Here is a 12,690-nt window from a genome sequence, read left to right on the forward strand (position 1 = left end):
ATACCTGCTTCAAAATTAGGCGTTTCAACATGAACTTAGGTGGGAGACATGTATAACTGATTTGCAGCACATTGGCAAGTTTTGTGCACATTGGCAAGTTTTAAGACAATACAGCTACTTTCCCTCTAGATCTCATTAGGAAATGAAGATAGGTATCTAAGCCTCTGTAACTTTGACGGAAACGTTAGCTTTAAGAACCACAGAGTAATAATCTCAAATAACAAAACAGGAATTTTAATAGCAGTATAATGTTTTAACTGACATTCTAATTTCTCTGCCAGTAAAATGAGTTGATTGGTCAACACATACATTGATGCTGCTTTAAGACAATACACTTCCTGGAATTTGCTGTTTTGAGAATATGAAATGATGAAAACAGAAGTAAAGAGACCCTTGTAGAATGCAGTTTAAAAATAAAGGAAGCAAAAATTCATTTTTACCTGTGGAACTTTTAAGGAATTAGATAAATTTCAGGTTTTCCAGCAGGATTTTCAATTGGTTTAAATTGAACATCATTGGAGACATGAAAGTAAACATTTAGGCAATAACAGCCAGCCAGCCATGAAGGGACCTCTTAGTTTCTTATGCTGATTCTCTGGTGTACTGACTGAACCAGTGAGTACAGCCACTAGAGAAACAGGTGACAGGTGATTGTCTTCTACATACCACAGTTGACTTAACTGATTTAAGTGGCATATAAGTCCATAAAACATTTTATTGTCAACTTTTTAAACACACATCTTCCAGGCTTCATCAGTTTTTGATTTATATGGTAAATGTTCTCAGCCATCCAGGGAAAGTGGAATTCAGCTGAATATAAATATAACCTAGAAGAGAGAAGGTGAAATTTAAGTACATTTTTAAACATTTGAAATGTTTAAAAATTTAATTCTGCTTAATACTTTTCCAGCCAAGTATTAATTAAATATTTTCCACCAAAAAAATTTCAAGAGTATTTCAATAAAATAATGTAAGTAGCTATAATTTTCTCTGATGGATCTAGACCTTCCTCAAAATTATCAACGTTGTCATCTGGCCCCAAATGAGAATTGGATAACTAGATTATCATAACAAAGGTACCAGAAGAATGAAGAGCTGGGCTAGAAAAACAATTGTTTTCTTTTTGCATAGAACGCTGGGTATTATTGCCAAACAGTAGTGATGCAGAGCCAGCAATCCATGGGATCTTGATTTCCCATCTCCACTCAGTGGTTATGTTAGATAAAATCTATTTTTTTAAATTATAAAAATATTAAAATCATCATACATTTTAAATAGCATTTGTGATTCCAAAAAGTTCTGGTCAAGAAATAAAGCTTCAATTTAAGTGTTACTTCTATGAAGTTATGAGTATATACCCAAGCTCTTTATACATTCATTATTCATGTAGTAAGTCTTGAAATGTTTAGTGTTCCTAGTTTTTACCAAAATAAAACCTAACATTACAAAGAGTTCAGTGTAAAATTACACAATAGCTCTTCTGAATACTGTATTTATTAAGTACTTTTATTCTTAACCTCTCCATTTTTATTACAGATATTTGAAGGATATTTACCTTGGAAGCCTCATGGTACAAGGTGTAGCTCTCATATTCTTCAAAGAATTTTCAAAACACTTCCATCACTTGATGTATCGTTAGGAGAATTTTGCTAATGGTAGAGGAGCAAAAACCCCTCTGGACAAAGCAAATAGGCAAAGTACAGACTGGGAGAAAACCAGAATACTTAATGTCTGACAAAGGATTTGTATTCAGAATACATAAAGCACTCCTACAATTCAATAGACAACTCACTTAAAAGTGGGCAAGAAACTATACTTTGGAATAAATATTAAAATAATTTAATTCGAACATTTAAATACATTCAGACTGCTTAAGAAGACCTGTGATTTGAACTTCTCTTTGCGGGGATGACAACTTTAGCCGATTTGTTTCTGGTGGATCCTGTTCCTCGTTGGCATTTCTTGGAAGTAAAGTAACCAAGTTATTTCACAAGGGTACACTTTTGGATATTAATTAAAGGTTCCAGGATCAACATAGGGATAAGCGAGGAATTCCCCCAGTTTGTTGCCTTCTGCATCATAGTGGAGCATTCGGAAGCAAACATCACAAAAGAAACATGGATCCTGTGGTGCAAAACTGTCATTGTTCGTCACCCATCTGTAGTTAAAAAAGATGTATATCATTACAATCAACTTTTTCATGCTTTAATGTGCTGTAGTAATATGTATAGGTAACATTCCCACTATTGCCTTATTCTATCTTTATACAGTATGATCCTTTATATAATACTGTATACACATATATAGGTACAGACATAACACTACCAGTATTCTACAAGGCAAAAGGACAACTTTTCTCTGAAAGATTTCTCCTTAAAGGTAAGTAGAAAAGAATATAAATCCATATTTGAAAGTATCATCGCTTGAATGACACTGAGCCTTCAAACATAACCTAGAGTTTAGGATAAAATGTTAAATACAGAGGGTATGCAAATAGAATATGGGTAACTATTAGTCAACTGAGATTTTGTTTTTTAACCAGGATGTCACATTAAGTGAAAATGATATTTTTCAGTCTATCTGAATTGTGCATCTCATGGAATATGCATCTCACCTCATTCCCTGATTGCCATTTTGATCTGATAACTGATTTATCGTGTTTTTCTATTGATCATTTAGAAAAGCATGTTGTGGTGGGGAACCCAAAACACACTAATGACATTACATTCTTCCCTTTTCCTCTAGATGGTTTGATGAGTGATTCATAGTTAAACATAACCTAAACATGCAAAACCACAGACTTGTATAAAACCATATTGTGACTTTATTAAAATAAAAATAAGACCAAGTGTTATTTTTATCATGGAGAGGCTGTGGATGAGGCCATTTTGGGAACTGCTGACAAGAGGCAGAAAGAGAACCTGGCTCCCTGATGACATCATCCAGCATAAGCTATCAACCAAACTATAAAGTCTGACCTAGTCCCTAGACTTCTATTATATCGAATTCAATTGCTTTTTGTTTAAAAACACAGCTGTAGCTTAAACTGATCTGTACTATTTGTAGTGCTTTCTAACTAGATAAAATTCTTTATATTATTTATATACCAAAGTACAAGTCCTCAATTCAAAACAGAAAAAAACAAATACCAAAGATTTCACTATTGAAAACCAATACTTCCCAAGGAAAAAAGTAGAATCACTTACCGAGCTGTGAACATTTTACAAACAAAACATTTTCTGGTCCAGAGCCAATGCTTCTTGATAAGAAGGGGATAAAGTGTCTTATCCAGGCAGTCGTCATGATGCACAAGCCTTTTGTACATGAAAAAGTAAATAAATGATGTGCAAATTTTTGTGAGCTGTAATGAAATACATCCTTACCTCAAAATGAAGAACACAGTAGGTATATTTTCAATTTGTTATATTCCATAAAACACTTTCTCCAAAAGACATTTGGGATTAAACACTTTTCTGTGAAATTTCACAAATCTCTTTAGGGCCATGTACACTGTGACTCTTGAGAGGGAAATGTAGGCAGCATTACCTGGGTGAATTTCTTAAAATCCGTGCTTTGTTTACTAAGTACTTTTTTTATGGAACACAGTTTGAGAAAATGTACTCAGTGCTACAGATTAAGTGGTTTTGAATTACAAACATGGCTCTTTTTAATTAAACTTTTACTAAAAATCCAAATCTGGCTTTGGTATAATGTGAATTGGTAGGATTTTAGTTTTAGGTGTCAGAATTAAGAAATTTTAAAAATGGAAAGTCAGTTTACACCACTAATCAGCTTAGTGGGTTTGGATAAATCCTTACCCACGCTGGACCCCCCAGTTCTTCATTTGAAAAATGAAGGGCATGCACAATAGTATTCTAAAAACCCCTTAAGAAGTATAAAATCTGATTTTTCTTTTTTTAAGTAACAAAGGGTAGCACTATATTAACTTCACCATCAGAAAATGATTTGTTGTTCAGTCGCTAAGTCACGTCTGACTCTGCGACCCCATGGACTGCAGCATGTCCTTCCAAGATGAAGGCTTCCATGTTCTTCATCAGAAAATGATTAATAAACTTGATAGCTTACCAACTATTAAACTATGGGATAGCAATGAGTGATTAAATCCTCCTGTAAGATAAAAATTACTTGTGAAAGTCACGCAGTTGTGTCCAACTCTTTGCAACCCCATGGACTTTACAGTCCATGGAATTCTCCGTGCCAGAATACTAGAGCGGGTAGCCTTTCCCTTCTCCAGGGAATCTTCCCGGCCCAGGAATCAAATCAGGGTCTCCTGCATTGCAGGTGGATTCTTTACCAACTGAGGGAAGAGTTCAGTTCAGTCGCTCAGTCATGTCTGACCCTTTGCGACCCCATGAATCACAGCACGCCACGCCTGTACATCACAAACTTCCGGAGTTTACTCAAACTCCTGTCCATTGAGTCGGTGATGACATCCAGCCATCTCATCCTCTGTCATCCCCTTCTCCTCCTGCCCCCAATCCCTTCCAGCATCAGGGTCTTTTCCAATACTTGTAGTCAATTACATTAAAAAACTCCTTAGGAAAGTCCTACATAGCAAATGCTTAGTAAGTGAAAATTGCTCTTCTAAGTTGCCTTGAATTTTAGGAATGATGCTGTACAGCCTACACTATGAGAAATGTAAGGACACTTAGATCATCAGAGAAAAGTGGATTGTCTTCCATCTCATGCTTATTCTGAGGCACATTCCCCCTCATCTGAGTAAAGAGCAAGCAGAACAGCTTATATAAAACTTAGAAAAGAAATACATTATCAAAGAAATATATAATGTTAAGTCCTTTCAATCTATGAGGTTTATGAGCGCTTCTGGCTCTTGCTTCAGCAATTGTTCCTGAGAGGCAACTGTTTTCCATTCATTTAACTGCCTCTTTTTAACACAGCTTTTCAACATCCCTCTACAGAACTACTAAACTTTGGTTAAATAGATATTTAATGTTTACATTATGACTAATGAATTAAACATGTCCCTAAACCACACAACTGACTATAGGTTCATTCTCTCATGTAACACTTGTTTTCTAGCTACTAATTATCTCATGTTTGCATTCCTTATTAGGTTTCAGTGTACCTGTCACTAATTCAGTTCCCTCTTTGCTGACAGAATGGGATCGTGCTCTTCACATGGGCCACACACCAGTGGGAGGTCTAGCAGCCTTGGGACGTGTTTCCTGAGTCCTCGGGTCCAGTCTCTGGACTAAGCTGTTCTCTAGGTCTGCTCTACAGCTATCATTCTGAAAGTTCCTTTTACGTCTTATCTGTCCTGCTTTGCATTCCATGTGTTCCTTTTTCAAGGTATACTCTTTGTGTAAAGTACTTTACACAAAGTACGTTCCTGAGAATAAGGACATGGGAAGTAAATTTTTGGAGACTGGTCACTAAAACCAAAAAAAAAAGTAGAGGCAGGGAAAGCCATCAGCATGAGTCATTGCTCCATAAGAACATCTTCACTGTCTCTCAGAAGAAATCAAACCAAGACCAAGGATCAAGCAAAGCTTATTCCTATACTATGGGAGTCTTTCATAAACAAAGATTTCCTAATAAGGAAATGAAAAGCTTTATTCACTAGAGATACCAGCTACACAAACTTGATAATCCCTAACTCTCATTTAAGACTACTTAAGTCCTTCCCACTCTAAATCTTTATCAAAGCACTAAGTCTTCATATTTGTCAAACATTAGGATTATTCTTCTCTTCCTCCAGTTACCTTTTATTTCCTTCAAATTCTGGCAAAAAGAAAAGAAACCCAGAAATACACGTGCAGGTTTGCAAAGCAAAGGGTCTATATAAAATACAAAATGGATGATTACTACTTGAATAACAGCTGTCCAATACACAAATGAAGATACTTTAATAGAGTATTTACAAATTTCTAACCCCTAAATAAATATTTTTATAGCAAAAATCTAGCCTGTATTATATCTGCCTTAATACTGGCACTGTGATAAAATATAATTTTTAGTATTTTTTAATGGAGGAGGGGGCCCATGGAGACTCACAGAAGTCATACACTGTCTTTGGGCAGAGGAGAAGCTTCAGTTATTTTTCTTGATTTTTGGCATATTCTACCATTTCAAATAGGGTTTCACTGGTAGCTCAGATGGTAAAGAATTTGCCTGCAATGCAGGAGACCTGGGTTTGATCCCTGGGTCAAGAATATCCCCTGAAGAAGGGATCTTCTTCAGAAATACAATATGGGGGTTCTCCAGAGAACCCACTCTAATATTCTTGCTTGGAGAATTCCATGGACAGACTGTGGCATTACAAAGAGTTGGACCATTTCAAATGGCTCACACTGGTTAAACAGTATTTATTATAGATTTTCTAAAAGACAAGATGCAGATGCAGAGTTGGTCATTGTAGAAAAAGCAAACATTTTTGCTGCTCCTGAGTCAAGCTGCAGTGATCATTTCTTTTATTCCTCTATTTCAAACAAATCTACACATGGTTTTCTACTGTGAAATAAAACAGGACAAATGTTCTGAGTGCTACCACTTACCTTATGTCAGTAATGACAACAACATGTTCACAGTCTCCCTGGTGACAGTATAAGTAAGGAAAACCCACTTTAATATACAAATCATTGAAGGTGAAGTCTTCCATCTTAGCAGTCTGAAACTTTCCATAGCCTCTATCATGGGACTCTGACCACTCAATGATGGTTCTGAGGAGGAAAAAGGCAAGGACGTATCATTGCTCCAAACAGTTTGCAACTGCAGTATTTCACATAAGCTGGCTCACCCAATTAATTGGACAATTATCATCTTGAGGTGAAAATCAGAGTGGTTGATACATGTTGCCAAGTAGGAAAGAACTCTGAATTTTTTTGTATCCACCTCTGAATTTTTCTGTATCCATGAGAGCAGCATTTCACAAGGTAAGATCCTGAAACACCCCCCAGAGGTTGATGAGGTCAAAAATATCTTTGCAGTAATCCTAAAATGTTATTTGCCCTTTCAACCGGTTTTTCTCTCATAAACACCAGTTTTCAGGAGGCTAACTGATGTGTAATCACTTAAGATTGAATGGAAAATGTATAACATCACTCTTCTATTTGTTTGGGAAAGTTATTTTTCACAAAAATGTCATTAATGGTAACTGTAATTGGACTATTTTTTTTTGTTTGTTAATTTTTGGCTGCACTGGGTCCTCATTGCTACACAGGCTTTCTCTAGTTGGAGAGAGCAGGGGCTGCTCTGGTTGTGGTGGGTGGGCTTCTCGTTCTGGTGGCTTCTCGTGTTGCAGAGCATGGGTTCCAGGGCACGTGCGCTCAGCAGGTGCAGCCCTTGGACTCCAGAGCGCAGGTTCACTAGCCGTGGCACACGGGCTTAGTTGCCCTGCGGCATCTGGGATCTTCCCAGACCAGGGATTGAACTGGTGTCCCCTGCACTGCAAGGCAGATTCTTAGCCACTGGAACACCAGGGAAGCCCAGATTATTTAAATTAGTTAGTATTTTTCTTAGTTTTGATTTCTAGTATGGTGAATATTTACAGCTATAACCCACATAAAAGCTCTCTGGAGTCAATTATTTACAATATGAAGGAGTGTGAAGACAAAGTTTGAGAACTGCTGCATTAGAATATATACACAAGTGGTTATAATGAAAGAGAATGAAAGAGTTTATATAAACACTCAGAAAAACTATACATGTATACATACTCCAGTTGTCATGACACCAGTGATTAAAGTATGGTAAACTTTTATGTAGATAGCATGATGTCAGACATAGATTTTTCATGTTACATACATAAACAACTTATATATATCCACTCACCTAGGACAAATAGTACACACCTGACAAGTCAAAAAGTGAATTAATTTACTACCACCTAAATATGAAGAACAGAGATTAATAAAGTGTTGAAGTAGAATTTACTTTTTTTTTTCCAGATGTTATCTATAAGACTCAACACAAGATTAACTATAATTTCTGAAACAGTAGATAATATGTTTTTTTTAAAGAAGTTTAGATAGCTGGCAAAGATCTTTAAATGATCTATGTATGTCTTTGGTAAAAAAAATTTTCTCACAGCAGTAAAAATTTGATTAACTTACTATAACCTAGGCCAACTGGATGAAATAACTTTGAAAATATTTTAAAAATTTGAGAGAGACTTTTTAGTCTGAAAACTAATAAAACAATCTAACAAAATAATTCCTCGGCAAAGATCCTTAACACACCAATAACAGGACTTGTGGAAATAACACTATTTTTATGAGAAAGAGCAAAGACTTTGAGAAGATTTTTGCAAACTATACCTGCTCAAATCTCTGCACTCAGGGTATCTTTTATCGTTATAAAATGTTCCTTCAAAATAAAAGAAGGCTGATTTGTACAGGTCCTAAAAGAAAACAGATGGTATTTAGAAAAAATTCAGTATTAACCATTATAAAATTGCTCTAAGTATTAATTCCAAATTTGTATGTCATAAAATCACACTAGTACGTTTTACAGTAATTTCATGCACCTTCACAGAATATGCTTAGCTCATTAATATTTAACAGGAACCTCCTATGTGATAAAGTATTACCTTGGTTACCAGGGATAAAGACACAGATGCAATCCTTGCTACTATTTTCAATTCTTTCCTATTGCTGTTTTAATCTCTAGGTTTGATTTAAATTTGTATGTTGTCCTGAGATTCATGAAAGGAACCCAATTAGAAATAAGTGTCAATATTATTTTATGATATGCATACACAGCAGTGACAATTACTTTAGATACCAGAACTGAAAACTAAACAAAAGTCACCTCGCTGATGTTTCCCCAGTGATAATGACAATGATCATGGAGTTATGTTTTTTATTTTCAGTGGGCTTTTATAAAAATTCTCTCCTTATATTTTCAAATAACTTGTAGGCAAGCAGAATGTGAATATCTATTCTTACTGAAGCAACCTTGAGCAAAGTACCATCGAACCCTCAGGTTTCAACTTTCACACTACCACACTTTGTATCAGGGCAGTGGTCTCAATTCTGACCTCCTCACAGAATCACAAAAATACCAAAGACCAAGTCTCACCTCAGATCCATCCAGTGAAAATTTCTGAGGATTTGGCTCAGGCACCAGTATTTTTCTAACCCCCTCAGGAGAGTCAGATGTGCAGGCAACACGGGGAACCACTGTTAGCCTTGTCCTTCACCATTTGCTTGGAATTACACGCCTGGGTGAGGGTCAGAAGAGGTCTTTTCCCTTAACCTACACTTACTGCTCAGACCTTAGTTTCCTCACCTGTACAATGAGCATATTTGTCACGCACACTATCTTATAGGACTGTGGTGAGAATCAAAAGCAGTTTAGGAACTTTATAAAAGTTATGTAAGCTTCAGGCATTAAAAAATATTCTCCTAAGATGGCCTAATTTCTCTCCTACTTCTTTGAGGATTTGATTTTTCTCTTTTATTTTTCTTCATTCCCCTATTTATAGCTCACCTGGCACTGGCGCCAGATACCCTTCTAAGACTGGCTGCACTGTTTCTTCTCAGACTACTCAAACTCCTGACTTTCCGTTCCTCCTGTAAAACCCGAATAAAGCCAACACCTTCTCCCCATGTGGTTGCAGAGATAAAAGGATATACTACAATGCCATGCATGCCTGCCTACTATAACACAAAATCCACCAATTACCATACTTCTAAACCCTCAAAAAGGTAAGTAAGCTACGATCCAAAATAAAGATTCTGAAAGAATCACTGCTGCCTCATTTCGGAAATAACAAAATTTAGTATACAGAACATACAGAACTTCACATTAAGTGATTCAGGCAACTTAAAACCTTTGGTCTAATTATTAATTAGAAGGGGAAGTCTAAAAGAACAAAAATCTTTTCCTTATATTATTACATAAATGGATAGGTGGGAGTAATCTCAATAACAGTTAACTTTCATTTCTAATGGTAACCAGAGATCCTAACTAGTTTCCCTATTTTGTCAGCTAGTTTAAGCCAAACAAGTTCCAAGCGAGGGAAATTACCAATATGGAAAAATTAGTGCAAGAAGTCACTTTCACTAATAATCTAAGGTAACCTAAAGATCTATCAAAGTAACTATGGATAACCAGTATGATCATTTAAGTCATTATTTATATGTCATTTTAGGTATCTAACAGTCATTTATTCTCTTGCTGACATTCAAGTCTGGAACATCGGAACCTCAGGAACATTCCTAAGATCTGCTAAGAGGAAAATGGTAATGGGTGAAAGAAATGTCAGATAAGCTTGGGTAGGAAAGATTTTACAACTTAAATTTATGTTGCCATTCTTCCTATACCAAAGCTTTACTTATAATAAAGAACAATAATATATGCATAAATTATTGTCTTAAAGTTCCTCTTTGTTGTTGTTCAGTCACTAAGTTATGTCCGACTCTTTGCAACCCCACAGACTGTAGCCTGCCAGGCTCCTCTCTCCATGGGATTTCCCAGCCAAGAATACTGGAGTGGGTGCCATTTCCTTCTCCAGTGGCTCTCCCTGACCAGGGATTGAACTCGCATCTCCTGCACTGGCAAGTGGATTCTTTACCATTGAGTCACTAGGGAAGCCTGAGAGTTCTTTTAAGGGATTACTGACAAAAAGAGACCTTCTAATCTGAGCAATATTAAAAAGATCAATAGATCAACATTAAAACCTGAAAAACCATTAAAAGACAAATAAAAATAACCCCAAACTAGCTATCTGAAGAAAAAAAAAACCTGAGCAGAAAATGACTCTGATTTTATACACATATTTTACTATTTTAAAATTTTAAAATTTAAAATACTATTTTACTATTTTAAAATTTTAAAATTTAAAATACTATTTTACTATTTAAAATTTTACTATTTATTTACTCTTAAAGTCTTTATTAATAGGATTAAGTGAGTAAAAGGAATACTTTGTTTCTTTTATTTTTAATTAATTTATTTAATTGGAGGCTAATTACAATATTGTAGTGGTTTTTGCCATACATTGACATAAATCAGCCAAGGGTGCACATGTGTTCCCCATCCTGAACCACGCTCCCACCTCCCTTCACATCCCATCCCTCAGGGTCATCCCAGTGCACCAGCCCTGAGCACCCTGTCTCATCCATCAGACCTGGCCTGGAGATCTGGTTCACATATGATAATATGCATGTTTCAATGCTATTCCCTCAAATCATCCCACCCTCCCCTTCTCCTAGAGTTCAAAAGACTGTTCTATACATCTGTGTCTCTTTTGCTGTCTCGCATATAGGGTCATCATTACCATCTTTCTAAATTTCACATATATGCACTAGTATGCTGTATTGGTGTTCTTCTTTCTGACTTACTTCATTCTGCATAATAGGCTCTGGTTTCATCCATCTCATTAGAACTGATCCAAATGCATTCTTTTTAATGGCTGAGTAATATTCCATTGTGTACATGTACTACCACAGCTTTCTTATCCATTTATCTGCCGATGGACATCTAGGTTGCTCCCATGTCCTGACTATTGTAAACAGTGTTGTGATGAACATTAGGGTACACGTGTCTCTTTCAATTCTGGTTTCATTGGTGTGTATGCCCAGCAGTGGGATACACTGCAGTTCTATTTCCAGTTTTTTAAGGGATCTCCACGCTGTTCTCCATAGTGGCGGTACTAGTTTGCATTCCCACCAACAGTGTAAGAGGGTTCCCTTTTCTCCACACCCTCTCCAGCATTTATTGTTTGTAGACTTTTTGATAGCAGCCATTCTGACTGGCATGAGATGGTACCTCACTGTGGTTTTGATTTGCATTTCTCTGATAATGAGTGATGTTGAGCATCTTTTCATGTGTTTGTTAGCCATCTGTAAGTCTTCTTTGGAGAAATGTCCGTTTAGTACTTTGGCCCATTTTTTGATTTGGTCAGTTATTTTCTGGAATTGAGCTGCATGAGCTGCTTGTATATTTTTGAGATTAATTCTTTGTCAGTTGCTTCATTTGCTGTTATTTTCTCCCATTCTGAAGGCTGTTTTTTCACCTTGTTTATAGTTTCCTTCCTTGTGCAAAAGCTTTTAAGTTTAATTAGGTCCCATTTGTTTATTTTTGCTTTTATTTCCATTACTCTGGGAGGTGGGTCATAGAGGATCCTGCTGTGATTTATGTCAGAAAGTGTTTTGCCTATGTTTTCCTCTAGGAGTTTTATAGTTTCTGGTCTTATTCAGATCTTTAATCCATTTTGAGTTTATTTTTGTGTATGGTGTTAGAAAGTGTTCTAGTTTCATTCTTTTACAAGTGGTTGACCAGTTTTCCCAGCACCCCTTGTTAAAGAGATCGTCTTTTCTCCATTGTATATTCTTGCCTCCTTTGTCAAAGGTAAGGTGTCCATAGGTGCGTGGATTTATCTCTGGGCTTTCTATTTTGTTCCATTGATCTATATTTCTGTCTTTGTGCCAGGACCACACTGTCTTGATGACTGTAGCTTTGTGCTATAGCCTGAAGTCAGGCAGGTTGATTTCTCCAGTTCCATTCTTCTTTCTCAAGATTGCTTTGGCTATTAGAGGTATTTTGTATTTCCATACAAATTGTGAAATTATTTGTTCTAGTTCTGTGAAAAAATACTGTTGGTAGCTTGATAGGGATTGCACTGAATCTATAGATTGCTTTGGGTAGTATAGTCATTTTCACTATATTGATTCTTCCGATCCACGAGCATGGTATATTTCTCCA

General features: G+C 36.2%; 1 protein-coding gene across 2 annotated transcripts in view; it reads right to left on the reverse strand.

The window, feature by feature from the left end:
- Nucleotides 1–1,816: 1,816 nt before the first annotated feature.
- The window catches only part of SNAPC3 (small nuclear RNA activating complex polypeptide 3), a 36,935-nt gene continuing 26,061 nt past the window's right edge, over nucleotides 1,817–12,690 (reverse strand). For both annotated transcript variants that reach the window (XM_043890662.1, XM_043890661.1), the window contains exons 6-9: nucleotides 8,298–8,380; nucleotides 6,537–6,701; nucleotides 3,207–3,314; nucleotides 1,817–2,158 (exon numbers count right to left, since the gene is read on the reverse strand). In XM_043890662.1, coding sequence (XP_043746597.1) covers nucleotides 2,011–2,158; nucleotides 3,207–3,314; nucleotides 6,537–6,701; nucleotides 8,298–8,380 — 504 coding nt within the window. In that variant the 3' untranslated portion in view covers nucleotides 1,817–2,010. The remainder of the gene's footprint in view (nucleotides 2,159–3,206; nucleotides 3,315–6,536; nucleotides 6,702–8,297; nucleotides 8,381–12,690) is intronic.

Source organism: Cervus elaphus, chromosome 29 (genome assembly GCF_910594005.1).
Source record: "Cervus elaphus chromosome 29, mCerEla1.1, whole genome shotgun sequence".
Lineage (NCBI taxonomy): Eukaryota > Metazoa > Chordata > Mammalia > Artiodactyla > Cervidae > Cervus > Cervus elaphus.